This window comes from Pempheris klunzingeri, chromosome 5 (assembly GCF_042242105.1).
Source record: "Pempheris klunzingeri isolate RE-2024b chromosome 5, fPemKlu1.hap1, whole genome shotgun sequence".
In the NCBI taxonomy this organism is placed as follows: Eukaryota; Metazoa; Chordata; class Actinopteri; order Acropomatiformes; family Pempheridae; genus Pempheris; species Pempheris klunzingeri.
This window is the reverse complement of record NC_092016.1, coordinates 23,266,876-23,294,817: the sequence shown is the minus strand read 5'-3', so window position 1 is coordinate 23,294,817 and position 27,942 is coordinate 23,266,876. Positions and strand designations below refer to the sequence as shown.

Here is a 27,942-nt window from a genome sequence, read left to right as displayed (position 1 = left end):
TGGTTACATCAGGTATATATTTTCGTCATAGTTGACTAGCAGCCAATACCTGTACATCCAAAAAGTATGCAGCATACTTTGTGTTGTAGTTAGACATTTCAATACAGATTGTGGCGCTTTGTTTAGCTGTGATCAGAGTCTCAAGTTTGTTCTTTCTCAGAGGACACAATGAAATCAATGTAACAGTTAAAGATTTATTCAAAAACGAATTTATTATGGTATATTTCACATCATATTATATGATTAGAAACAGCCCACCAGTCAGAGTGCTTTACTCAGCCTCTTTTCCCTGCAAAAAAGAAAACAATCAATACATACAGTACATGCAAATCGTTCTCCACAAATATAAAGGTTTTGTCTTTTATCAATTTTATGAGGCTTAAGGCAATAATGGTCATTTGTTTCAACCATGACATCTATGTATTCATCATATAAATTGGAGTATGAGGAATTTCGTTATATTTCATATATTATTTAAGATGAAATGTATATATATAGTATTTACCTTGCCAGAGTCACGGCTCTTTGCTCTCAGTTTGTTGACCTGGGACTCTGCAATGTCAGCACGCTCCTCAGCCTCCTCCAGCTCATGCTGGATCTTCCTGCACTTGGACAGATGAACGTTGGCCTGCTCCTCCTGGAATACCATACAGATTGACATTTTTGAATGTCCAGAAAGAGCAAAGGTCTGCTTTGTGTAAAATAAATCTACAATTTTGTTCTCCTTACCGCTTCCTCAGCCTGCCTCTTGTAGGCCTTCACCTTGAGCTGCAACTTGTCAACCAGATCCTGCAGCCTGGTGACATTTTTCTTGTCCTCTTCAGTCTGTGATAGAAGAAGTGGATTTGCATGTTTGGATATTTTAATATGGAGTATATTGGATTGATGTGTATCCTACATGGTAAATCTTAATGTGGTTGTACCTGGTAGGTGAGCTCCTTCACCCTCCTCTCATATTTGCGGACACCCTTAACAGCATCTGCTCCACGTCTCTGCTCACCCTCAACCTCTGTCTCAAGCTCACGCACCTTCAGAAAACAATAAGATAATAAGTATCCATATTTTTAAAAAGTTTTTCATCAGTTGTGAAAAATCTTAACATGACTTTCTTACCCTAGACTCAAGTTTCTGGAGCTGCTTCTTGCCACCCTTCATGGCCAGGTTCTCAGCCTCATCCAGGCGGTGCTGCAGGTCCTTGACAGCGACCTCCAGGTTCTTCTTCATCCTCTCCAGGTGAGCACTAGTATCCTGCTCCTTCTTTAGCTCCTCAGCCATCATAGCAGCCTAGAAGAGCCAACTCTCAATGTTTACCAAAATGTGAAACTAAAAATAGTTATTTGCAGTTAAAAACAGAACAAGTGAAATTTAAACCTACATCAGTGATGGCCTTCTTGGCCTTATCCTCTGCATTCCTGGCTTCCTGAACAGTGTCATCCACTTCACTCTGGATCTGGACCAGGTCAGCCTCAAGCTTCTTCTTGGTGTTCAGGAGGCTTGTGTTCTAAAAGATTAGAAATTAGTTAAGTAATCACTTGCCTGACATTCACAATAGATTGGTCTATTAGTAGAGAAATGTATAAAAAAGTGTTCACCTGGGAGTGCAGAAGTCCAACACGCTCACTAGCGTCCACCAATTCCTGCTCAGCAATTTTGCGGCTTCTCTCTGTCTGTTCCAGAGCAGCTCTGAGTTCCTCAATTTCAGCCAACATGAGACCATTCCTGCGGTCTACCATAGCAGCTTGTTCCTTGAAGTCATCCTGAGCTCTGACAGCATCATCAAGGTGCAGTTGTGCATCCTGGTGAGAAATATCAGGCAAATGTTCACATGAATGCTGAAATGAAGCTGCACTGAGTAGTTTGGACATAGTCTGGACAATAACTCTATGTCTTACACTACCTTCAGCTGTGCCTGCACGTTCCTCAGCTGCTTCTGGGACTCAGCCGCCTGGCGATTGGCGTGGCTCAGCTGAATCTCCATCTCATTCAGATCTCCCTCCATCTTCTTCTTGATTCTCAGGGCATCGTTCCTGCTTCTGACCTCAGAATCCAGAGTACTCTGCATGGAGTCAGTCACCCTCTGGCTGTTCCTCTTGATCTGCTCCATCTCCTCATCTTTTTCTGCCAACTTTCTGTCCACCTCACCCTTAATCTGGTTGAGCTCCAGTTGGACACGCAGGATCTTAGACTCTTCGTGTTCCAGAGTTCCCTAATGATTTTAAAGAAAAATCAATTCATTTCTGCCTTCAAACCTTTGACAATATATTTACCCATGATCAAGAAAATTCTTTCGTAAAAATGTACCTCAGCCTCTTCAAGAGCTGTCTGGATCTCAGCCTTCTCTGTCTCCACCTGCTTCTTGGACTTCTCCAGCTCATGGATGCTCTTGCCAGTCTCACCAATCTGTTCAGTCAGATCTGAGATCTCCTCTGCAGAGAGATGTATGCATTTTATATTGATAAGCCTTAAAAAGCCTCAGATGCATACACATGTTGAATACATGCAGCTGTTATCTGATGAGAACTCACGTTGAAGGTTCTTGTTTTCACGCTTCATGGTCTCCAGCTGATCCAGAGCTTCCTCATAAGAGTTCTTCATCTTGAACAGCTCAGTGCTGAGAGAACGAGCCTCCTTTTGAGCTCCCTCAAGCTCGGCCTGACCCTCCTCATACTTCTGTTTCCACTCTGCTAACACCTGAATGAGACAATGCATAGAGTTCAGTTGGTTATGTGCATTAGATGATGACCATAGAACGATGGCAAAAGACAAATAAATACATTTAGTTCATGGTTTGTTTGTATAGTATGGTAAAGTATATGTACCTTGTCAAAGTTCCTCTGCTTCTTGTCCAGGTTGGCAGCCAGTCCATTGGCCCTCTCCACATCAATCATGAGGTCCTCCACCTCACCCTGGAGCCTCTGTTTGGTTTTCTCCAGAGAAGCACACTTGGAATTCACTGCCTCAATCTGCTCCTCAGCCTCCTGAAGGCGCTGGGCCAGCTTTTTCCTGTTTGGAAAAGAAGATTTGTATCCTTAAAGTTTCCTGAACGTATAAGAAGATTTAGTTGAAGCCAGATATGAAACACGAAGACCATATCGGCTCATCATAAGACAAGACTTCAAACAAGACAACAATTTGAAAAGCTCTTGTGTCCTATCATATTTCTGAACTAGACTTTGATGTATTCACAACAATGTGTCTGTTAAGCAGCTGTAATCATGTTTAGCTTCCCCAGTTCAATGCACAGGAGTATGATTATGTTATGGTAATAACATGTTATTTAGGTGCTAAAGAAATAAAAGATAGGGGAAATATGTTAAAATACAACACTTGATTGTTTGAATGTTACTCACTTGGCCTCCTCAAGCTCCTCAGTGCGCTGGATGGCATCAGTTTCATACTTCGTTCTCCACTGAGCCACCTCACCATTGGCCTTGGACATTCCACGCTGCAGCTCGGCCTTGGCCTCCTGCTCCTCCTCAAACTGCTCCCTCAGCAGATCACAGTCATGGCGGGCTGATTGCAGTCCATGAGCAAGAGCATTCTTGGCCTGGTGTGAGAAATAATATTGAGTGAGCAAATTGTCTAAATAACACACATACAGCTTATCTTTCCACACTTAATGGTTTCTTACCTTGACCTCCTCTTCAATCTGTCTCTTCAGCTCCTCAATCTGCTGTGTGAAGGCCTGTTTGCCTCTGGTCAGCTGGGACACAAGAGCTTCTTTCTCTTCAATTTGACGGCTGAACTCACCTTGTGGGAAAGATGTCACAATGTATTAGTTTATGTTCCCATTCACAATAATACACAACAGATCGTTCAATGATAACTTGCAGGTACCATTTTCTGTCAGGAGACGCGCTTTCTGTCCACCCATGTCATTGATCTGACGGACATTTTCATCATTCTTGGTTTTCAGTTCACTAAGTTGATCCTCAAGGGTACGGCACATCTTTTCAAGATTTCCCTAATGAGAAAAACCGAGATCAGTTAAGTCATCAGCTTTTATTTACAATATGAATGACCTTATTGACTGTACTAATTTGATTATTAAATCAAAACACATTTAATGCATTGTGTACCTTTGCTTTAGCAACAGCCTCCATGTTGCTGGAGAGGTCATCAATCTCCATCTTGTATTCACTCTTTTCCTTCTCGAGCTTCTGCTTGACACGCTGGAGGTTGTCGATCTGCTCTCCCAGCTCAGCAACGCTGTCAGCCTGCTTCTTGCGAAGAGCAGCGGCAGTGGCTTCATGCTGCAGAGTGGACTCCTCAAGGTCACGACGGAGCTTCTGGAACTCAGCTTCACGCTTCTTGTTCATCTCAATCTGAGCAGCAGTGGCACCACCGGCCTCCTCCAGCCTCTCACTGATCTCCTCAAGTTCCCTGGCAAGGTCAGCTCTCTGCTTCTCAACCTTGGCACGAGCAGCACGCTCAGCCTCAATCTCCTCCTCCAGCTCCTCAATACGAGCCTGTTGAATGTAGGTGTGTTGTCTTTCAGTTAACTTTCACCTTTAATCCACAAAACATGAAATGTATGCAGTAATGTTTTATGTAATACAATATGTCACCTGAAGCTCTTTGATCTTCTTCTGAAGCTGAGCACCCATTGACTGCTCATCCTCAATCTTGCTAAGGAGCTGACTGATTTCAAAGTCCTTCCTGTGAGAATAATAGATAAAGTACATAGTAAGAGTTCATGCAGTTGACCAAAAATGTAACACAAAACAGTTGTTGTAAAAACTCAAAAACACTGTTACTTTTTAATTTTCTCGTCAGACTGCTGCTTGTCATTCTCAAGATCCATTATGGATTCCTGGGCCAGTTTCAGATCACCCTCCAGCTTCCTCTTGGCTCTCTCAAGGTCCATACGCAGCTTCTTCTCTTGCTCCAGAGAACCCTCAAGCTGAACATTGTTGTAAAGTTTAAGTTATCACGTTCAAGAGAGATCTTGCTTTGCCAATCCAAGTGACTCTGTGTACTTACGTCATCCACTTGCTGCTCAAGCTTGGTCTTGGCCTTGGTCAGAGTGTTGACTTTGTCTTCCTCAGCCTGCAGGTCATCAAGAGTCTGCTGATGGGCCTCCTGAAGGGCTTTCTTTTCCTTGGTCAGCTTAGCAATGCTTTCGTCCTGAGAGGCCATCTCCTCGGTCAGGTTCTTCACCTAAGTTCCCAAGAAAGATGCTGTTATTACATTGTAATCCTTAAATGTTCCCTGATCTGCTAGACATATTCATATTTACAAACCTTGTTCTCAGTGGCATGTTTCTCCTTCTCCACTTTGGCCAAGGTAAGCTCCAGGTCATCAATATCCTTCTTAAGCTCAGAGCATTCATCCTCCAGCTTTCTCTTCTTGGCAGTGAGCTCAGCATTGATTTCCTCTTCATCCTCCAGTCTCTCAGTTGTCTCTTTGAGTTTGGCCTCCAACTGAATCTTACTCTTGATAAGTCCCTCACATCTCTCCTCGGCATCTGACAGATTTTCTGATTCCTAGTTCATTTCATGAAAATACACGTTAGGACATCAACACTGAAACACATGAAAAAATACAACTCTCAGTTGACGTGTCCTTACCGATGACACTTGCAGCTGCAGATCATTTTTCTCCTGCAGAAGAGACACCATCTTCTCCTCCAGTTCCTTCTTCTTGGCCAGGGCAGTAGCCAAGTCAGTTGTCATCTTCTCATAGTTCTCTTTCATCTGGGCCAGCTCCTTCTCAGTTTCAGCACTCTTGAGCAGAGGCTTGATCTTGTAGTACACCTTCATCCATGGCCAGTGTTTCACATTCATGAATGAGCGGACGTTATACTGGATGGTGTAGATGGCTTCTCTGTGGACAAGAAGTTCCTGTTATGGACAATGCTGTTTGTGATTTTTCATACCATTATTCAGAATAAGCTGTTTTCAACATGCCTCCGCTCCATCATCTTCACAAACTCCTTTCTCATGAGGAAAGCACGGCAGAGAGCCTGAGTCATGGTAACCAGAGTTGCCAGCTTTTCATCTCTCATCTCCTCAAGGGTACCCAGCAGACCTGCCTTGAAGAACACCTGAAAATCGAAATTTGTCATAGTGTATACTGTTACTGTACCCATTATCACCGAACAGCATCAATATCCCAAAATGGAAATAGAACAAATATGCAAACACACAAACACAGCTCCCTCGGCACAGTTACAAGTCCAAACAATATAAAAACTACATCTGCATCCATTAGTGCCAAACACTGTATATTTACTGGGTATATCATACCAACATATACCAACAGATAAATTAACTATGGTCAATGAAAAGATAGTTCAAGTTCATTCCAATTCTGGAGCACCACCTTGGACAACACAGGGTAACTTGGTGCACAGGTCCAAAAAATGAACTAAAAAACAAACTCTCCTTAGCAAGTACACTGCTGCTTACCTTGGTGTGTCCAAATCTGTACTGGTCATGATCAACATCAATTGACCCAAGCAGCTTCTCTGAAGCCTTCTTGTTGTCAATGAACTGACCCTCAGGGATGACACCAGCATTCAGCACCTTGTACCTTTTTCATGAAAGAGTAAATGGTCAGTATGAGCATTTTCTTTTCACCTTCTACATTAAATTTCTACTAAACTATCCACTGATACCTCTGCTTGAAGTCAGCATAGGGGATTCTGCTGGGGAAACCTTTTCTGCAGATTCTGATACCCTCCAGGACACCGTTACACCTGAGCTGGTGGATGACCAGAAAGTTCTCCATCAGACCTGTAAAATAGACATTTCTTAATTAGTTCTATGAAAGAATAGTTTATTAATAGTGTCCCAGTCTCTTTGTTGAAGCAGCACAATATTAAATAAACCCTATCAACAAAACCAAACCACTTGTCAAATTGAGACTATGTTCTCTGTATGTACCTGGAGTCTTCGACTCATTGGGAATCAGGCAGCGCACAAAGTGAGGATGGGTGCTCCTCAAGTTAGTCATCAGCTTGCCCAAGTTCTCCTGTAGATGCAAAGGGGTAACTCTTCACGTCACGAAATGCAAAGAACTGATTTTACACGCAAGTTTGCAGTGCTAAACCTTACCCTAAACTGTGAAGACACAGTCTGCATAGAGCCACCCTTCTTCTTGCCTCCCTTCTTGCCACCACCAGTCTCTGTGGATGACATGAAGTAGATATGTTTTATTAGGAAAAAACAAGATTAAATTAAGTTAAGAATATCTACAACTTTAGAAATATGTCATGGTTTACTATAGTTAGTGTCATACCCTCAACAACAGGAGGATACAGAACAGCCAGCAGTTTAACTGGAGACTTCTGGTACAGCTGCACCACAGACTCATTCAGTGGATCCTTGTTCTTGTCCAGCCAGCCACCGATATTGTAGTCCACGGTACCAGCATAGTGCACCAGGGAGAAGTGGGCCTCAGCCTTGCCCTTGGCCGGTTTTGGTTTCTCAAATGCTTTGCTTTTGCCAAGATGCTGGTCATACAGCTTGTTCTTGAAGGATACATCTGTTGCCTTGGGGAACATGCACTCCTCTTCAAGGATGGAGAAGATGCCCATGGGCTTGAAAAAGGTGGGAAGAAGTACGTCATTAGGTGATACTTAACGTCAAAGTAAGAACAATTACGTAGAATCCCACAATTAAATTACCTTTTCAATCAGCTCAATGCAGGCAGCCAAGTCCATGCCAAAGTCGATGAACTCCCAGATAATACCCTCCTTCTTGTACTCCTCTTGCTCCAGGACAAACATGGTGTGGTTGAAGAACTGTTGCAGTTTCTCATTGGTGAAGTTGATGCACAGCTGCTCCATGCTGTTGAACTGTGAAGGGACACATAATCAGCATTATGTCTTGCAGACAATAAGAATAATTCATTAATGAAAAGTATCAGCAGCTGAATAGTTGGAAATGAAGCTTACATCAAAGATTTCAAAGCCAGCGATATCCAGGACTCCAATGAAGAACTGCCTTGGCTGTTTAGTGTCCAACATCTGGTTGATACGGATGACCATCCACAAGAACATCCTCTCATAGATAGACTTGGCCAGGGCAGGCACAGCATTCATCACCTTAACAAAAGAATATGTTTTAAAGTCAGTCAACATTTTGTACAACACTGGATTACTGGTACTCTGAACTTCTTTTATTGAGATAAATGGCATGTAAGATCCAAGATACAAAAAAATAACACCTAAAAAGATCCTTAATTTATACTACATCTTGCATTTAGCATTCAACATTAAAAACTGAGAATGGTAATAAATTTACATTGTCACTGCATTTGTTTTTTTTAGGAAAACCAACATAACATATGTGTTATTTAATGATAGGACATGATTCATTCATGTTTACCTGAGGCACAGTCTGTCCCTTGGTGACAAACTCATTTCCGACCTTCACTCTGGGATAGCACAGAGCCTTCAGCATGTCAGCAGAGTTCAGACCCAGCAAGTAAGCAACCTTGTCAGCATCTGAAATTAGTTCAGTGATTTACAATTAGCACAAACAGTATGTGACTGTGATTGTCCAACATGATATAAGATAAACTGCTGTGATTAAAAACTCTAATGTTATTTGGGTGTTTAATCTGAGCGAACATTAACCACTCACCCTCTGTGCCATCGGGCTCAGCCTGCTCCTCACGCTGCTTCTGCTTGAACTTCATGTTACCATGGTGGAGCACAGCACCAGTCATCTTGTAGATGCTCATTTTCTCTTCACCAGTGAAGCCCAGGATGTCGATGGCATTCTGTGTTCAAAAGAGGTGTCCACACAAAGCATAATCACTTTAGAACGTGCGTCTAAGAGAGCAGTTGTAATGTTGCATTAATGCACAGAATATATTTTAGTATTTTGACATGAAGGTCACGCACATCAGTGGCTTCCAGCTCAACTTTGTCATCAATGCTGGCCACAGTGATCTGACCCTGACTGCACATGGGGAAGTCGTAGGGGTTGGTTGTGATGAGTGACATTTCTAGAGATAAAAAAGATGACAAGTTCAATAGATTGCTTCATATGAAAACTGAGTAGATTTGACATTGTGCAAGAAATCAGTCTGTTTACCAATCAGCTCGGGCTTGTGGTTGGTCATCATCTGGTAGAAGATGTGGTAGCCTCTTTCATCAGGAAGCTGGAATGTCACTCTAGACTTCTCCAGCAGATCTACAAATGTAGTTCATAAGTCAGAGCCTGTCCGCTTCTCTATTCCAGTCATTTCTATTTACTATGAGGATTTTTACTTACATGTCTCAATATCAGCACTAGCCAGTTTGCCAGTTGCGCTGAAATGGATTCTGATGAATTTACCCTGTTTTGAACAAAGCAAATTTTAACATCTCTCTACATGGACAATCTATAAAGTTTCCTCTCTCATGAGTAGAAGTCAGTCCATACTTACAAAACGAGAAGAGTTGTCATTCCTCACAGTTTTGGCGTTACCATAGGCCTCCAGTAGGGGATTGGCTGCAATAATCTGATCCTCCAGTGACCCCTATAATCCAGGTTTAGAACTGATTTCAACAAATGACTGTATTTTTGGAAAATTATTCCATACTTAAAGAACACTGAAATGTAATCATCATTCAGTAACATTCTCCCACCTTTGAGGTGTCCTTCTTCTTGTCCCCACCAACTGAGATTGTTGCAAAGTACTGGATGACACGCTTGGTGTTCACAGTCTTTCCAGCACCAGATTCTCCACTAGGTATAGATACAGCGTTATCAGAGTTTGATCAAGATGCTTGAATATATTAAACAAAGTCAACAAATGTGTAACTTACGTGATCAAGATAGACTGGTTCTCCCTATCTGTTAAATGAATAACAAAGGAATTAACTATGTTTTTCAGCAGCAGAAACTCCATCTACACTGTTATGGTAATGACTTACCAATTTGCATGAACTGAAAAGCGTTGTCAGAGACAGAGAAGATGTGGGGTGGAGCCTCCATACGCTTCTTGCCTCTATAGGCAGATACGACTTCAGCATCGTACACTGGGAGCCACTTGTAGGGGTTCACAGTGGCACAGAACAACCCAGAGTAGGTCTGAAAGTAATGATAGAGATTGAACAGTTACCTCCATGTTTCCTGCAAGTGTGGCCGTTTTCAATATTTCTCTTTTCTCATTAAGCAGGTTGTCTTACGTAGATCATCCATGCTGCATAACGCTCTTTGAGGTTATACAACACAGAGGCTTCATTGAGATGGGTCATCATGGCCATGTCCTCAATTTTGTCAAACTTGGGAGGATTCATTGGAGAGATGTCATCTTCTTTGACTGTTTTCTCCTGAAACAGGACATGGATCACAATGAGAAGAGCTCATATTAAATGCCCAGTTGACTCTGACTTTCTGGTACCAACCTCCTCAGTGTCCAGGACTTTGACAGTGACTTTGGCACCATCTTTCTTGGTGATTATCGCCTTCAAGTACAGCTCCTTGACATCAGCCACGTAGCATGCAGCCTTGGCATCAAAGGGTTTGCTTTGAGCCTCAATTCTCTCCTTCTCTGGCTTACGGAGGTAAATGGCAGCTTTGCCGTAAACGGCCATCTCCGCGTCCGTACTCATGGTGGCGGCTGATGTCTGTCAGATAATAACAAAGACTTAGACTCATGTTTTAACGACATGTAATTAAACTGAATTTTGATTTGAAATTCAGCTAAAAAGTAAACATATCCAAACTGAAACCAAATCCAAATCTGACCATTGTTACAGGTGGGCTTTACTGGTACTGAGAATAAATATTAGTAGATGGATAAATAGCTGTAGTCATTCAATGAATTTGACATAATATGCATATGTATACATATTTTGATATACATATGCACATTATTTCATTATTTGATATATTTTAAGTTTAAAATTTTGAAGTAGTTCTCACCTGACCCTCTCTCTGTCAACAGTTTTCTCCAGTCCTGTTAAAAACAATTTCTTATTAGAGTAGAAGTAAAAACACAAGTTATTCTTGAAATGAAGATATTTAAATGGCACAAAGCATATGAGAGTGAGAACAGAGTTTTACCACAGGCAGGAACTCAGGTCTTCTGTCACACACACTTCCTTAAGCACTGCTTTTATTGAAGCAGGTGCTGCTGACACAGTGGAAGTTAAATATGGTACATGTCAAATGTGGTAAGGCATTAAAAGATACATACGTATACATCTGATGTGTCAGGTTTCAGTTTTTATAGCCACCTCTTGATCTATTCATTGCTTTATTTTGGGCTCTTGAACACTCAATACATTTCACAGAAGGTCAACTATTGCAAACCAAGCTCAGTATCCTTCTAATTTTCCTAGTTTCCTAGTTATTAATAATCCTAGTAATTTTCCTAAATTTGGTTTATTTGATTACATCATAGTAAGTAATACAATTTATCTCATTTGATTGCTAATTTACTTGAATAATATTACCTAATGTTTTCTTCATACAACTTCAACTTTAGTCTGATTTTGATCATACAGTTTGAACAAAAAAAGAATGCTGTAGATTGTGAAGTTATTGTATTTAAATTTTGCATTTGCATTCCTAAAAATTAATCAAAATGTTATTAATCAGCATTACTGATACTGATTTGTGAGAGATTCTTCTGTTTACTTGACCCTTGCAAACCAAGCCTTCCATGCCTCACCAGCTGCTCTCAATCCATGTTTGGGTCATCATCACTGAATTTAGGGTGTTCTTTTTCTGCTCCTGCTGAATGTACTCTACTATGTACTCTACTTTACTGATGTCAAAGCAAGATAATTATTCATTTTCTTTTTGAACACTATAAGGCTTTATTTAATTTTTACCCAGGAACAGAACACCATGGTGACCCACAAAATACTGAATTGATTGGAAAATTGTTTTAAACCTAAAGTATCTAATCAGAAATAAAAAATTTAATTCAATTGAAATTTGGCTTTAAATCATTAAAATGAAAGTCTGATGCTCTTCATAGACTTTTCCAAAAATGTTCATAATTGAGCCAAATAATGATTAGAATAAGAAATGTAACAAAAATCATAATTCAATGTTTACTGACTGCAACTTAAAAGCAGTAGAAGCAGTAACATACACTTGAATGGATAGCATTTTTATTTTACTGATTCTTGGTGTGTGCATTGCTATGGCCAAACACTAGTGCAAAAGTGAAAGATGGAACCACGCCTATAAGTAAAACAAGCAAAATATGTCACAACATTTTAATTATTTAAGGTAAAAAAAAACATTACATTTCTACAACAAGTGGAAGGTGGCATGTTTGATGAAAAAAGTCTGAACCATAATATTGCTCCACGTTATTTTATTTTAGGTTTGTTCCTATTGGGGCATGGAAAAATATCCATCTTGGAGGGGAGGGGTAATCAGTGTGCTCTCATCGGGTCATGGAAAAAACTCTCAGGGGATGGTGGGGGTGTACTTTGCCCTTTCTTCATGTCAGAGTAACAGCCTGTGCTGCTTGTAGAAAGTCACGTTCTGTAAATAAAAAGTTATTATAAAATAATTATGTAATTAAGTTATTGTGTAAAACAAATTTAAAAACTGTAGGTAATATTAGTGAAGTAAATAGATTTATTTACGCTTTAAACAAATAAATCACGTAAGCACTTAAGGAAAAAAGAAAAGTCGTATAAGTAGTTGACCTCTGTAAAAAGTTTAGGGTGTTCAAGAGCCCAAAATAAAGCAATAAAAAAAGTCCATAACTGGCCATAAAAACTGAAACCTGAAACATCAGATGTATAACTGCAACAGATGTTTCAATGCCTTACCACATATGACATGTATGCCATATTTAACTTTGCTGTGTCAGCAAAACCCATTCAATAAAAGCAGTGCTTGAGGATGTGTCTGTGATGGAAGACCTGAGTTCCTGCCTGTGGTAAAACTCTGTTCAGACTATCTTGTGCTTTACACCACTTGAATATGTTCTTCATTTTAAAAGAAACTTATGTTAATGAAACATTTCTTGAGTGAATCAGTGTTTTTACTTCTACTCTAATAAGAAATTGTTTTTAACAGGACTGGAGAAAACTGTTGACAGAGAGAGGGTCAGGTGAGAACTACTTCAAAATTTTAAACTTAAAATATATCAAATAATGAAATAATGTGCATATGTATATCAAAATATGTATACATATGCATATTATGTCAAATTCATTGAATGACTACAGCTATTTATCCATCTACTAATATTTATTCTCAGTACCAGTAAAGCCCACCTGTAACAATGGTCAGATTTGGATTTGGTTTCAGTTTGGATATGTTTACTTTTTAGCTGAATTTCAAATCAAAATTCAGTTTAATTACATGTCGTTAAAACATGAGTCTAAGTCTTTGTTATTATCTGACAGACATCAGCCGCCACCATGAGTACGGACGCGGAGATGGCCGTTTACGGCAAAGCTGCCATTTACCTCCGTAAGCCAGAGAAGGAGAGAATTGAGGCTCAAAGCAAACCCTTTGATGCCAAGGCTGCCTGCTACGTGGCTGATGTCAAGGAGCTGTACTTGAAGGCGATAATCACCAAGAAAGATGGTGCCAAAGTCACTGTCAAAGTCCTGGACACTGAGGAGGTTGGTACCAGAAAGTCAGAGTCAACTGGGCATTTAATATGAGCTCTTCTCATTGTGATCCATGTCCTGTTTCAGGAGAAAACAGTCAAAGAAGATGACATCTCTCCAATGAATCCTCCCAAGTTTGACAAAATTGAGGACATGGCCATGATGACCCATCTCAATGAAGCCTCTGTGTTGTATAACCTCAAAGAGCGTTATGCAGCATGGATGATCTACGTAAGACAACCTGCTTAATGAGAAAAGAGAAATATTGAAAATGGCCACACTTGCAGGAAACATAGAGGTAACTGTTCAATCTCTATCATTACTTTCAGACCTACTCTGGGTTGTTCTGTGCCACTGTGAACCCCTACAAGTGGCTCCCAGTGTACGATGCTGAAGTCGTATCTGCCTATAGAGGCAAGAAGCGTATGGAGGCTCCACCCCACATCTTCTCTGTCTCTGACAACGCTTTTCAGTTCATGCAAATTGGTAAGTCATTACCATAACAGTGTAGATGGAGTTTCTGCTGCTGAAAAACATAGTTAATTCCTTTGTTATTCATTTAACAGATAGGGAGAACCAGTCTATCTTGATCACGTAAGTTACACATTTGTTGACTTTGTTTAATATATTCAAGCATCTTGATCAAACTCTGATAACGCTGTATCTATACCTAGTGGAGAATCTGGTGCTGGAAAGACTGTGAACACCAAGCGTGTCATCCAGTACTTTGCAACAATCTCAGTTGGTGGGGACAAGAAGAAGGACACCTCAAAGGTGGGAGAATGTTACTGAATGATGATTACAATTCAGTGTTCTTTAAGTATGGAATAATTTTCCAAAAATACAGTCATTTGTTGAAATCAGTTCTAAACCTGGATTATAGGGGTCACTGGAGGATCAGATTATTGCAGCCAATCCCCTACTGGAGGCCTATGGTAACGCCAAAACTGTGAGGAATGACAACTCTTCTCGTTTTGTAAGTATGGACTGACTTCTACTCATGAGAGAGGAAACTTTATAGATTGTCCATGTAGAGAGATGTTAAAATTTGCTTTGTTCAAAACAGGGTAAATTCATCAGAATCCATTTCAGCGCAACTGGCAAACTGGCTAGTGCTGATATTGAGACATGTAAGTAAAAATCCTCATAGTAAATAGAAATGACTGGAATAGAGAAGCGGACAGGCTCTGACTTATGAACTACATTTGTAGATCTGCTGGAGAAGTCTAGAGTGACATTCCAGCTTCCTGATGAAAGAGGCTACCACATCTTCTACCAGATGATGACCAACCACAAGCCCGAGCTGATTGGTAAACAGACTGATTTCTTGCACAATGTCAAATCTACTCAGTTTTCATATGAAGCAATCCATTGAACTTGCCATCTTTTTTATCTCTAGAAATGTCACTCATCACAACCAACCCCTACGACTTCCCCATGTGCAGTCAGGGTCAGATCACTGTGGCCAGCATTGATGACAAAGTTGAGCTGGAAGCCACTGATGTGCGTGACCTTCATGTCAAAATACTTAAATATATTCTGTGCATTAATGCAACATTACAACTGCTCTCTTAAATGCACGTTCTAAAGTGATTATGCTTTGTGTGGACACCTCTTTTGAACACAGAATGCCATCGACATCCTGGGCTTCACTGGTGAAGAGAAAATGAGCATCTACAAGATGACTGGTGCTGTGCTCCACCATGGTAACATGAAGTTCAAGCAGAAGCAGCGTGAGGAGCAGGCTGAGCCCGATGGCACAGAGGGTGAGTGGTTAATGTTCGCTCAGATTAAACACCCAAATAACATTAGAGTTTTTAATCACAGCAGTTTATCTTATATCATGTTGGACAATCACAGTCACATACTGTTTGTGCTAATTGTAAATCACTGAACTAATTTCAGATGCTGACAAGGTTGCTTACTTGCTGGGTCTGAACTCTGCTGACATGCTGAAGGCTCTGTGCTATCCCAGAGTGAAGGTCGGAAATGAGTTTGTCACCAAGGGACAGACTGTGCCTCAGGTAAACATGAATGAATCATGTCCTATCATTAAATAACACATATGTTATGTTGGTTTTCCTAAAAAAAACAAATGCAGTGACAATGTAAATTTATTACCATTCTCAGTTTTTAATGTTGAATGCTAAATGCAAGATGTAGTATAAATTAAGGATCTTTTTAGGTGTTATTTTTTTGTATCTTGGATCTTTCATGCCATTTATCTCAATAAAAGAAGTTCAGAGTACCAGTAATCCAGTGTTGTACAAAATGTTGACTGACTTTAAAACATATTCTTTTGTTAAGGTGATGAATGCTGTGCCTGCCCTGGCCAAGTCTATCTATGAGAGGATGTTCTTGTGGATGGTCATCCGTATCAACCAGATGTTGGACACTAAACAGCCAAGGCAGTTCTTCATTGGAGTCCTGGATATCGCTGGCTTTGAAATCTTTGATGTAAGCTTCATTTCCAACTATTCAGCTGCTGATACTTTTCATTAATGAATTATTCTTATTGTCTGCAAGACATAATGCTGATTATGTGTCCCTTCACAGTTCAACAGCATGGAGCAGCTGTGCATCAACTTCACCAATGAGAAACTGCAACAGTTCTTCAACCACACCATGTTTGTCCTGGAGCAAGAGGAGTACAAGAAGGAGGGTATTATCTGGGAGTTCATCGACTTTGGCATGGACTTGGCTGCCTGCATTGAGCTGATTGAAAAGGTAATTTAATTGTGGGATTCTACGTAATTGTTCTTACTTTGACGTTAAGTATCACCTAATGACGTACTTCTTCCCACCTTTTTCAAGCCCATGGGCATCTTCTCCATCCTTGAAGAGGAGTGCATGTTCCCCAAGGCAACAGATGTATCCTTCAAGAACAAGCTGTATGACCAGCATCTTGGCAAAAGCAAAGCATTTGAGAAACCAAAACCGGCCAAGGGCAAGGCTGAGGCCCACTTCTCCCTGGTGCACTATGCTGGTACCGTGGACTACAATATCGGTGGCTGGCTGGACAAGAACAAGGATCCACTGAATGAGTCTGTGGTGCAGCTGTACCAGAAGTCTCCAGTTAAACTGCTGGCTGTTCTGTATCCTCCTGTTGTTGAGGGTATGACACTAACTATAGTAAACCATGACATATTTCTAAAGTTGTAGATATTCTTAACTTAATTTAATCTTGTTTTTTCCTAATAAAACATATCTACTTCATGTCATCCACAGAGACTGGTGGTGGCAAGAAGGGAGGCAAGAAGAAGGGTGGCTCTATGCAGACTGTGTCTTCACAGTTTAGGGTGAGGTTTAGCACTGCAAACTTGCGTGTAAAATCAGTTCTTTGCATTTCGTGACGTGAAGAGTTACCCTTTTGCATCTACAGGAGAACTTGGGCAAGCTGATGACTAACTTGAGGAGCACCCATCCTCACTTTGTGCGCTGCCTGATTCCCAATGAGTCGAAGACTCCAGGTACATACAGAGAACATAGTCTCAATTTGACAAGTGGTTTGGTTTTGTTGATAGGGTTTATTTAATATTGTGCTGCTTCAACAAAGAGACTGGGCCACTATTAATAAACTATTCTTTCATAGAACTAATTAAGAAATGTCTATTTTACAGGTCTGATGGAGAACTTTCTGGTCATCCACCAGCTCAGGTGTAACGGTGTCCTGGAGGGTATCAGAATCTGCAGAAAAGGTTTCCCCAGCAGAATCCCTTATGCTGACTTCAAGCAGAGGTATCAGTGGATATTTTAGTAGAATTTAATGTAGAAGGTGAAAAGAAAATGCTCATACTGACCATTTACTCTTTCATGAAAAAGGTACAAGGTTCTGAATGCTGGTGTCATCCCTGAGGGTCAGTTCATTGACAACAAGAAGGCTTCAGAGAAGCTGCTTGGGTCAATTGATGTTGATCATGACCAGTACAGATTTGGACACACCAAGGTAAGCAGCAGTGTACTTGCTAAGGAGAGTTTGTTTTTTAGTCCATTTTTTGGACCTGTGCACCAAGTTACCCTGTGTTGTCCAAGGTGGTGCTCCAGAATTGGAATGAACTTGAACTATCTTTCATTGACCACAGTTAATTTATCTGTTGGTATATGTTGGTATGATATACCCAGTAAATATACAGTGTTTGGCACTAATGGATGCAGATGTAGTTTTTATATTGTTTGGACTTGTAACTGTGCCGAGGGAGCTGTGTTTGTGTGTTTGCATATTTGTTCTATTTCCATTTTGGGATATTGATGCTGTTCGATGATAATGGGTACAGTAACAGTATACACTATGACAAATTTCGATTTTCAGGTGTTCTTCAAGGCAGGTCTGCTGGGTACCCTTGAGGAGATGAGAGATGAAAAGCTGGCAACTCTGGTTACCATGACTCAGGCTCTCTGCCGTGCTTTCCTCATGAGAAAGGAGTTTGTGAAGATGATGGAGCGGAGGCATGTTGAAAACAGCTTATTCTGAATAATGGTATGAAAAATCACAAACAGCATTGTCCATAACAGGAACTTCTTGTCCACAGAGAAGCCATCTACACCATCCAGTATAATGTCCGCTCATTCATGAATGTGAAACACTGGCCATGGATGAAGGTGTACTACAAGATCAAGCCTCTGCTCAAGAGTGCTGAAACTGAGAAGGAGCTGGCCCAGATGAAAGAGAACTATGAGAAGATGACAACTGACTTGGCTACTGCCCTGGCCAAGAAGAAGGAACTGGAGGAGAAGATGGTGTCCCTTCTGCAGGAGAAAAATGATCTGCAGCTGCAAGTGTCATCGGTAACGACACGTCAACTGAGAGTTGTACTTTTTCATGTGTTTCAGTGTTGATGTCCTAACGTGTATTTTCATGAAATGAACTAGGAATCAGAAAATCTGTCAGATGCCGAGGAGAGATGTGAGGGACTTATCAAGAGTAAGATTCAGTTGGAGGCCAAACTCAAAGAGACAACTGAGAGACTGGAGGATGAAGAGGAAATCAATGCTGAGCTCACTGCCAAGAAGAGAAAGCTGGAGGATGAGTGCTCTGAGCTTAAGAAGGATATTGATGACCTGGAGCTTACCTTGGCCAAAGTGGAGAAGGAGAAACACGCCACTGAGAACAAGGTTTGCAAATATGAATATGTCTAGCAGATCAGGGAACATTTAAGGATTACAATGTAATAACAGCATCTTTCTTACAAACTTAGGTGAAGAACCTGACCGAGGAGATGGCCTCTCAGGACGAAAGCATTGCTAAGCTGACCAAGGAAAAGAAAGCCCTTCAGGAGGCCCATCAGCAGACTCTTGATGACCTGCAGGCTGAGGAAGACAAAGTCAACACTCTGACCAAGGCCAAGACCAAGCTTGAGCAGCAAGTGGATGACGTAAGTACACAGAGTCACTTGGATTGGCAAAGCAAGATCTCTCTTGAACGTGATACCTTAAACTTTACAACAATGTTCAGCTTGAGGGTTCTCTGGAGCAAGAGAAGAAGCTGCGTATGGACCTTGAGAGAGCCAAGAGGAAGCTGGAGGGTGATCTGAAACTGGCCCAGGAATCCATAATGGATCTTGAGAATGACAAGCAGCAGTCTGACGAGAAAATTAAAAAGTAACAGTGTTTTTGAGTTTTTACAACAACTGTTTTGTGTTACATTTTTGGTCAACTGCATGAACTCTTACTATGTACTTTATCAATTATTCTCACAGGAAGGACTTTGAAATCAGTCAGCTCCTTAGCAAGATTGAGGATGAGCAGTCATTGGGTGCCCAGCTTCAGAAGAAGATCAAAGAGCTTCAGGTGACATATTGTATTACATAAAACATTACTGCATACATTTCATGTTTTGTGTATTAAAGGTGAAAGTTAACTGAAAGACAACACACCTACATTCAACAGGCTCGTATTGAGGAGCTGGAGGAGGAGATTGAGGCTGAGCGTGCTGCTCGTGCCAAGGTTGAGAAGCAGAGAGCTGACCTTGCCAGGGAACTTGAGGAGATCAGTGAGAGGCTGGAGGAGGCCGGTGGTGCCACTGCTGCTCAGATTGAGATGAACAAGAAGCGTGAAGCTGAGTTCCAGAAGCTCCGTCGTGACCTTGAGGAGTCCACTCTGCAGCATGAAGCCACTGCCGCTGCTCTTCGCAAGAAGCAGGCTGACAGCGTTGCTGAGCTGGGAGAGCAGATCGACAACCTCCAGCGTGTCAAGCAGAAGCTCGAGAAGGAAAAGAGTGAATACAAGATGGAGATTGATGACCTCTCCAGCAACATGGAGGCTGTTGCTAAAGCAAAGGTACACAATGCATTAAATGTGTTTTGATTTAATAATCAAATTAGTACCGTCAATAAGGTAATTCATATTGTAAATAAAAGCTGATGACTTAACTGATCTCGGTTTTTCTCATTAGGGAAATCTTGAAAAGATGTGCCGTACCCTTGAGGACCAACTTAGTGAACTGAAGACCAAGAATGATGAAAATGTCCGTCAAATCAATGACATGGGTGGACAGAAAGCACGTCTCCTGACAGAAAATGGTACCTGCAAGTTATCATTGAACGATCTGTTGTGTATTATTGTGAATGGGAACATAAACTAATGCATTGTGACATCTTTCCCACAAGGTGAGTTCAGCCGTCAAATTGAAGAGAAAGAAGCTCTTGTGTCCCAGCTGACCAGAGGCAAACAGGCCTTCACACAGCAGATTGAGGAGCTGAAGAGACAGATTGAAGAGGAGGTCAAGGTAAGAAACCATTAAGTGTGGAAAGATAAGCTGTATGTGTGTTATTTAGACAATTTGCTCACTCAATATTATTTCTCACACCAGGCCAAGAATGCTCTTGCTCATGGACTGCAATCAGCCCGCCATGACTGTGATCTGCTGAGGGAGCAGTTTGAGGAGGAGCAGGAGGCCAAGGCCGAGCTGCAGCGTGGAATGTCCAAGGCCAATGGTGAGGTGGCTCAGTGGAGAACGAAGTATGAAACTGATGCCATCCAGCGCACTGAGGAGCTTGAGGAGGCCAAGTGAGTAACATTCAAACAATCAAGTGTTGTATTTTAACATATTTCCCCTATCTTTTATTTCTTTAGCACCTAAATAACATGTTATTACCATAACATAATCATACTCCTGTGCATTGAACTGGGGAAGCTAAACATGATTACAGCTGCTTAACAGACACATTGTTGTGAATACATCAAAGTCTAGTTCAGAAATATGATAGGACACAAGAGCTTTTCAAATTGTTGTCTTGTTTGAAGTCTTGTCTTATGATGAGCCGATATGGTCTTCGTGTTTCATATCTGGCTTCAACTAAATCTTCTTATACGTTCAGGAAACTTTAAGGATACAAATCTTCTTTTCCAAACAGGAAAAAGTTGGCCCAGCGCCTTCAGGAGGCTGAGGAGCAGATTGAGGCAGTGAATTCCAAGTGTGCTTCTCTGGAGAAAACCAAACAGAGGCTCCAGGGTGAGGTGGAGGACCTCATGATTGATGTGGAGAGGGCCAATGGACTGGCTGCCAACCTGGACAAGAAGCAGAGGAACTTTGACAAGGTACATATACTTTACCATACTATACAAACAAACCATGAACTAAATGTATTTATTTGTCTTTTGCCATCGTTCTATGGTCATCATCTAATGCACATAACCAACTGAACTCTATGCATTGTCTCATTCAGGTGTTAGCAGAGTGGAAACAGAAGTATGAGGAGGGTCAGGCCGAGCTTGAAGGAGCTCAAAAGGAGGCTCGTTCTCTCAGCACTGAGCTGTTCAAGATGAAGAACTCTTATGAGGAAGCTCTGGATCAGCTGGAGACCATGAAGCGTGAAAACAAGAACCTTCAACGTGAGTTCTCATCAGATAACAGCTGCATGTATTCAACATGTGTATGCATCTGAGGCTTTTTAAGGCTTATCAATATAAAATGCATACATCTCTCTGCAGAGGAGATCTCAGATCTGACTGAACAGATTGGTGAGACTGGCAAGAGCATCCATGAGCTGGAGAAGTCCAAGAAGCAGGTGGAGACAGAGAAGGCTGAGATCCAGACAGCTCTTGAAGAGGCTGAGGTACATTTATCAAAAGATAATCTTAGGAAGGAATTTTCTTGATCATTGACAAATATATTGTCGAAGGTTTGAAGGCAGAAATGAATTGATTTTTCTTTAAAATCATTAGGGAACTCTGGAACACGAAGAGTCTAAGATCCTGCGTGTCCAGCTGGAGCTCAACCAGATTAAGGGTGAGGTGGACAGAAAGTTGGCAGAAAAAGATGAGGAGATGGAGCAGATCAAGAGGAACAGCCAGAGGGTGACTGACTCCATGCAGAGTACTCTGGATTCTGAGGTCAGAAGCAGGAACGATGCCCTGAGAATCAAGAAGAAGATGGAGGGAGATCTGAATGAGATGGAGATTCAGCTGAGCCATGCCAATCGCCAGGCGGCTGAGTCCCAGAAGCAGCTGAGGAACGTGCAGGCACAGCTGAAGGTAGTGTAAGACATAGAGTTATTGTCCAGACTATGTCCAAACTACTCAGTGCAGCTTCATTTCAGCATTCATGTGAACATTTGCCTGATATTTTTCACCAGGATGCACAACTGCACCTTGATGATGCTGTCAGAGCTCAGGATGACTTCAAGGAACAAGCTGCTATGGTAGACCGCAGGAATGGTCTCATGGTGGCTGAAATTGAGGAACTCAGAGCTGCTCTGGAACAGACAGAGAGAAGCCGCAAAATTGCTGAGCAGGAGTTGGTGGACGCTAGTGAGCGTGTTGGACTTCTGCACTCCCAGGTGAACACTTTTTTATACATTTCTCTACTAATAGACCAATCTATTGTGAATGTCAGGCAAGTGATTACTTAACTAATTTCTAATCTTTTAGAACACAAGCCTCCTGAACACCAAGAAGAAGCTTGAGACTGACCTGGTCCAGGTCCAGAGTGAAGTGGATGACACTGTTCAGGAAGCCAGGAATGCAGAGGATAAGGCCAAGAAGGCCATCACTGATGTAGGTTTAGATTTCACTTGTTCTGTTTTTAACTGCAAATAACTATTTTTAGTTTCACATTTTGGTAAACATTGAGTGCTGGTTCTTCTAGGCTGCTATGATGGCTGAGGAGCTGAAGAAGGAGCAGGATACTAGTGCTCACCTGGAGAGGATGAAGAAGAACCTGGAGGTCGCTGTCAAGGACCTGCAGCACCGCCTGGATGAAGCTGAGAACCTGGCCATGAAGGGTGGCAAGAAGCAGCTCCAGAAACTTGAGTCTAGGGTAAGAAAGTCATGTTAAGATTTGAACAGTCAAACAAATGTAAGAACATGAACTCTAAATATTCAGTGAATTTGCTGTCTTTCTGAAGGTGCGTGAGCTTGAGACAGAGGTTGAGGGTGAGCAGAGACGTGGAGCAGATGCCGTTAAGGGTGTCCGGAAATATGAGAGGAGGGTGAAGGAGCTCACCTACCAGGTACAGTCATTTTAATAGTTATCATTGGTAGAGGATTTGTGGAAAGATGAGGTGGTTTGCTATCCCACTTGATAGCAAAATGACCACATTGCGTCTTTCAATCACACAAATTTCCATGGACACATATGACGAAAGACGTCATCACAACATACATTGTGACATACACTTTTTTTAAAAAATACGGCCATCAAGCAGTGAGGTGGATAAGTGTCAACCTTTTGAGTGCAGCAAGTGCACCGCAGGTCATGTGACAAGGATCAAACAGTCAGCTCCACAAGGGTTGCCTCACTCTTTCTGTCCAAGGACATCACAACATCCATTTGAAAGGTCTGCCAAACTGAAGATGAGAGAGAGACTGATTATACTCGTTTAGGGATACCCGCAACGGTGCAACCTGTTAGGCTCTTAGTATTTTGACAACAGAAAACAGAAGGAACAGCGCCTGGAGATATATCAGCTCAGATAACTGGTGAGCATAATTATACTCTGTTTTTACATTACTAGTTGTAACAGTTAATGGTTTTGCTAGCTAGCAAATTTAGTTTCTTTTAATATTTGCTCTAGCATTTTCTTGCTTGGCTAAACATTTAAAGTGTTCGCTTTTAGTTGCTTAGTAATGGCATGTGTGACAGCACAGACCCTATAAAGCACCTTGGATAAAAAGAATGATAGTGGCTTGGCAGGCATTTTGCACTCCTTTTTAGACGCAACATTTGAACTGCCACTTACTGTGCTGTGTATTGATAAATCTATGGCACTCTCTGTGGTGCTGAAGTAGCAGATGGATTTGTAAATGTTCCTACTTCTCTCAGCAACGGGGAACTTCAGGTTTTTAGTACTCATTCCTGCAGCACTCTATGTAGTAGTGCCACTTTGTGATCACAGTGACAAATAGCAATGTGTAGTCACGAGAGTGAGAGGATCATAGAGGAACACTGCCTAATATGCCTGCAACATTAACTTTCTACTTGACTTTTAAATTAACTTTCACAGACTGAAGAGGACAAGAAAAATGTCACCAGGCTGCAGGATCTGGTTGACAAGTTGCAGCTCAAGGTGAAGGCCTACAAGAGGCAGGCTGAGGAAGCGGTAAGGAGAACAAAATTGTAGATTTATTTTACACAAAGCAGACCTTTGCTCTTTCTGGACATTCAAAAATGTCAATCTGTATGGTATTCCAGGAGGAGCAGGCCAACGTTCATCTGTCCAAGTGCAGGAAGATCCAGCATGAGCTGGAGGAGGCTGAGGAGCGTGCTGACATTGCAGAGTCCCAGGTCAACAAACTGAGAGCAAAGAGCCGTGACTCTGGCAAGGTAAATACTGTATATACACATTTCATCTTAAATAATATATGAAATATAACGAAATTCCTCATACTCTAATTTATATGATGAATACATAGATGTCATGGTTGAAACAAATGACCATTATTGCCTTAAGCCTCATAAAATTGATAAAAGACAAAACCTTTATATTTGTGGAGAACGATTTGCATGTACTGTATGTATTGATTGTTTTCTTTTTTGCAGGGAAAAGAGGCTGAGTAAAGCACTCTGACTGATGGGCTGTTTCTAATCATATAATATGATGTGAAATATACCATAATAAATTAGTTTTTGATTAAATGAAGTTGCTGTCTGTGCTAATTTGATCTCATTGTGATCTCAATCAGACAAGGAAACAAAACAATAGAGCCCTATGTCAAATGGAAGCATATTAAAGGTTTCTTTGCCCTTAAACAACACACAGGGGCCATTCTGGAAACCCAGGCACAAAAAACTGTGTCTTGTATGTCTTTTAAAATGTTGTAAAATGTCTTGTAAAATTACAGGATTATTTTGTGAAAACAAATTATAGAAGCAAATCATGTTCAAATCAAGTTATTTTGCATGTTTAGCTTTATTAGAAGAAGAATGCTTAAGTTATTAATATATTTCAAGATGGATCCATTCCTAATCGAGTATTAATTGTATTTTTGGATCTCAGACATACTTCTCAACACAAAGTCAATATCTGCCTGCCGGAAGTAAAGGTATCAATGTCTTCGAAACCAATTACATGTAGATAGATGTCTCATACTGTACAACCAACACCTCTGGAGGTAAACCTGGAGAAGTTACCAGCTCTTTGTAGGCTATGCTCAGCCATTTTTCATTGCCATTTCATGTCCATGGCAACGAAAAATTGAGATGGAAATTGTAGGTTTACAGTATAATTATGCACAGTTTGCCCAAAGGCAACAACTACATTCACATTTCTAATTCACTATGAAATGTTTCTGATTCAAGGACATAAAAAATCAATATGGTATGAATAGGTTTGCAAAACCATTTCTTAGTATGTGTGCTCCATACATTAACACATAGTTTATTCATTACAACAAAGACCACAGCACACCAGTCACTGGGCTGCCAACTCTGTGGCTGTGTCCGTCTGAAAATTATCCAACCAAAGTTTGGTTGGCTAAGACAGCTGTCAAAATATCAAATTCATGCTCATATTCACTTGAATTACGCAGGCCACCAGTGGGGAGTCACTGATTCACCTAGATACGGCAAGGAGTGGGGTCCTTATCCCCACTCTGTTATATTAACCATAGAAGTGAGTCCACGTTTATAACAATAACCTATAAATTCTAAATCATATATATATCCCCTCAAGTAGTGATTCCCACAGGTGGTTATGGGAGTCATTTCAGTGAGTCCCCAATAAAATTTGTCTTTTGACAGGGCTGGGCAAAGTGGCATATAAAAAAATCTCTATATTTTCAGGCTATGATACATGATATTATATCTTAATTTTATAGAATTTTAAATATGTTTTATGTAAGCTGTTATGTGTGTTTGTTAGCATGAACCGCATCCAAGTAGTATCCATGCCAGTTCTTTTGGGAGCGTGTCTATGTTCCCACAGCTCTATGTTCCCACATTTCTAAGTAATCTAACTATATAATAGAGAAAAGTATGTCTGTGTGTGTGTGTGTGTGTGTGTGTGTGTGTCTGCCTGTCTGAAGCCTCTTTTCTCCTCAATGGGTTAAAATGGGTTGCTTTCTTGCTGTATTTCAAAAAGAGCTTTAGGTTCTGTGATATGATGTGAAGTGAGGTCAACAACAGTCCACTAAATGTACACATTTCAGTCATTTAGTAGTTGCATTGTTTTTCTACCATAGCAAAATGTTAAATCCAGGCTCCAATCACAGTGATCAAAGGACACTCAAAAAGCCTGGTATTTTAATGTGTTTATTTTATTACATGTAGTAGCTTTAATCACCAGCTTTAAAACTTATTTAACTGAAAATAGGTATTTATTTATGGTTTGCTACTATTTAGATGAAAATGAATCCCCAAGGTAAACGACGCATTTAGTATGCAGGTTTTCATTCTTACATTGTTTGAATCTGAAGTAAAGGAATACATAAAATAAACAATTTCAATGTCCATAGCACCCTTAACAAGAGTTTGAAACTCTATTTCACCTGAAAGATACAAATTTGTAAAAGTGCACCACTGGGATAATTGAGCATAAGGTCGTTTATTTTAGTGGCACAGAAAAAGTGACCAGGAAACACTGTGGCTGTGTACTGCTTACTGTAGGTGCTGCTTAATGTTAACTGGACGCCTTGACAACTTTGTCACACATTTCTGCCCTGAGAGGAGCTTGTAGCTTACCTAAGTCAGAGAGGGTCAATCCTGATCCTTCACCTGGCAACAGTCCTTAATGATGGAGTATTTGAGAGATAGACAAAATAGTCTGAACTTAACAGGACATTTGTTAAGGAGGGAAACAGTAGTCTGCCTTAGGTTTGGTTGCGTGTTATGTGGAGCATGCAGTTGATACATAATTACAGCGTTTTGAAACTGTTAAACTGCAGAAGCTCATTAACCCTAAAACACTAACGTTGGGTGATTTTCACCCATGTGACTGTGGTTCCCAGCTCCATTATTTGTTACCATTCACACAGTTGTCAGTGATGCAGGGACACTGTGCAGGGAGACAGGGATACAACATAATACAACCATAGTTTATGAACACAAACAGAAGTTCTGTTATTAAAATAATAGATTACACAGTATAAATAGTTAGAGAAATTTGCGAACAGATCAGAAATGAATGTTGTATATAATCTCATGATATACATTGGACGGATATTGTACATATTTACACAGCATGATGTAAGTAGTATGTAGTTTTACCTACACGTATCTCATGAATAAGTTTTATTTTTAGGTCTATCCATTATTTAGACACACATTTCCTAAGGTTAAAATTCAACTCAGCCAACATTTCAAGCAAGATAACACATGAGAGGGACATGCAGAGGCAAAAAGTGACAGTTTTCATTCCACAATACAAATGAATTTGTCTTTGTTGTTTGTTATAATTCCAGATCTGCCATTTACTATACATGGTCATATTATTTTCACTGGGGAAGCATTGGGGCCTTCAAGTCATCCAGTGAAGGCCTGTGTAATTCAAGTGAATGTGAGCATGAACTTGATATTGACAGCTGTCTTAGCCAATCATATTGCGTTAAATTGCGGGTAGGATAATTTCCCAACATCTTCTGAACATTAGTGAATATGGAGCCAATAAACACAACAAAGACATGGGAAAGTTGTCAGTGAGTGAGAGACAATAAAACGAAGATTTAGAGCGTTTGAAAGAGTGAAAGTTAGCGAAGAAGACCGTGGATAAATTGAAACTCAATTTTCAAGATCGTTTTTTTCAGGAAAATTCTCCAGAAAGTTTCAAACTAGCAGCTATAGTAGCACCAACAAGCTGTACTGCTGGGACTGCTTGCTGCTTTTTATTACCGGTAGGGGGCCCTGGTGCAGCAGGAGTTTTGTCTCTTCTTCTAGCACTGAGGTTAAATGACAAACTACACGACCCGGCAACTGCGCACTTTGTTGAAAAGGACCGCAGGATCTTCCTTTGGTGAGTAACATACTGTACTGTGGGTAA

General features: G+C 40.8%; 2 protein-coding genes across 2 annotated transcripts; one reads left to right on the top strand and one right to left on the bottom strand.

Moving 5' to 3' along the window:
* Positions 1 to 186: 186 nt before the first annotated feature.
* Positions 187 to 11,061, bottom strand: LOC139201716 (myosin heavy chain, fast skeletal muscle-like). Its single transcript, XM_070831112.1, has 41 exons — positions 11,007 to 11,061; positions 10,866 to 10,899; positions 10,346 to 10,567; positions 10,127 to 10,270; positions 9,872 to 10,028; positions 9,764 to 9,791; positions 9,584 to 9,683; positions 9,382 to 9,474; positions 9,228 to 9,291; positions 9,048 to 9,146; positions 8,855 to 8,958; positions 8,592 to 8,730; positions 8,334 to 8,452; positions 7,901 to 8,050; positions 7,631 to 7,801; positions 7,243 to 7,543; positions 7,059 to 7,129; positions 6,888 to 6,975; positions 6,620 to 6,737; positions 6,411 to 6,534; positions 5,910 to 6,046; positions 5,571 to 5,826; positions 5,244 to 5,486; positions 4,984 to 5,160; positions 4,758 to 4,903; positions 4,569 to 4,659; positions 4,080 to 4,469; positions 3,838 to 3,964; positions 3,632 to 3,750; positions 3,351 to 3,547; positions 2,820 to 3,003; positions 2,526 to 2,691; positions 2,302 to 2,426; positions 1,898 to 2,206; positions 1,593 to 1,796; positions 1,376 to 1,501; positions 1,114 to 1,284; positions 924 to 1,028; positions 730 to 825; positions 506 to 637; positions 187 to 289 (listed from the first exon to the last, which is right to left on the bottom strand). The coding sequence occupies exons 3-41, from the start codon at positions 10,550 to 10,552 to the stop codon at positions 272 to 274; spliced, it is 5,796 nt and encodes a 1,931-aa protein (XP_070687213.1). The 5' UTR covers positions 10,553 to 10,567; positions 10,866 to 10,899; positions 11,007 to 11,061; the 3' UTR covers positions 187 to 271.
* Positions 11,062 to 12,797: 1,736 nt separating this feature from the next.
* Positions 12,798 to 24,609, top strand: LOC139201715 (myosin heavy chain, fast skeletal muscle-like). The gene is made up of 41 exons (XM_070831111.1): positions 12,798 to 12,849; positions 12,990 to 13,023; positions 13,322 to 13,543; positions 13,619 to 13,762; positions 13,861 to 14,017; positions 14,098 to 14,125; positions 14,206 to 14,305; positions 14,415 to 14,507; positions 14,598 to 14,661; positions 14,743 to 14,841; positions 14,931 to 15,034; positions 15,159 to 15,297; positions 15,437 to 15,555; positions 15,839 to 15,988; positions 16,088 to 16,258; positions 16,346 to 16,646; positions 16,760 to 16,830; positions 16,914 to 17,001; positions 17,152 to 17,269; positions 17,354 to 17,477; positions 17,841 to 17,977; positions 18,061 to 18,316; positions 18,401 to 18,643; positions 18,727 to 18,903; positions 18,984 to 19,129; positions 19,228 to 19,318; positions 19,418 to 19,807; positions 19,923 to 20,049; positions 20,137 to 20,255; positions 20,340 to 20,536; positions 20,884 to 21,067; positions 21,196 to 21,361; positions 21,461 to 21,585; positions 21,695 to 22,003; positions 22,105 to 22,308; positions 22,400 to 22,525; positions 22,617 to 22,787; positions 22,876 to 22,980; positions 23,974 to 24,069; positions 24,162 to 24,293; positions 24,510 to 24,609. The coding sequence occupies exons 3-41, from the start codon at positions 13,337 to 13,339 to the stop codon at positions 24,525 to 24,527; spliced, it is 5,796 nt and encodes a 1,931-aa protein (XP_070687212.1). The 5' UTR covers positions 12,798 to 12,849; positions 12,990 to 13,023; positions 13,322 to 13,336; the 3' UTR covers positions 24,528 to 24,609.
* Positions 24,610 to 27,942: the final 3,333 nt, after the last annotated feature.

Excerpts from the sequence above, each read along its gene's own strand:
- LOC139201716 (XM_070831112.1), bottom strand. The coding sequence starts at position 10,552 with ATGAGTACGGACGCGGAGATGGCCGTTTACGGCAAAGCTGCCATTTAC. Across the intron at positions 9,792-9,871 it reads TTTTCAGTTCATGCAAATTG|ATAGGGAGAACCAGTCTATC; the intron begins GTAAGTCATTAC and ends TTCATTTAACAG. Across the intron at positions 5,827-5,909 it reads GTGAAGATGATGGAGCGGAG|AGAAGCCATCTACACCATCC; the intron begins GCATGTTGAAAA and ends TCTTGTCCACAG.
- LOC139201715 (XM_070831111.1), top strand. The coding sequence starts at position 13,337 with ATGAGTACGGACGCGGAGATGGCCGTTTACGGCAAAGCTGCCATTTAC. Across the intron at positions 14,662-14,742 it reads TAGTGCTGATATTGAGACAT|ATCTGCTGGAGAAGTCTAGA; the intron begins GTAAGTAAAAAT and ends CTACATTTGTAG. Across the intron at positions 20,537-20,883 it reads GAGGAGCTTGAGGAGGCCAA|GAAAAAGTTGGCCCAGCGCC; the intron begins GTGAGTAACATT and ends TTTTCCAAACAG.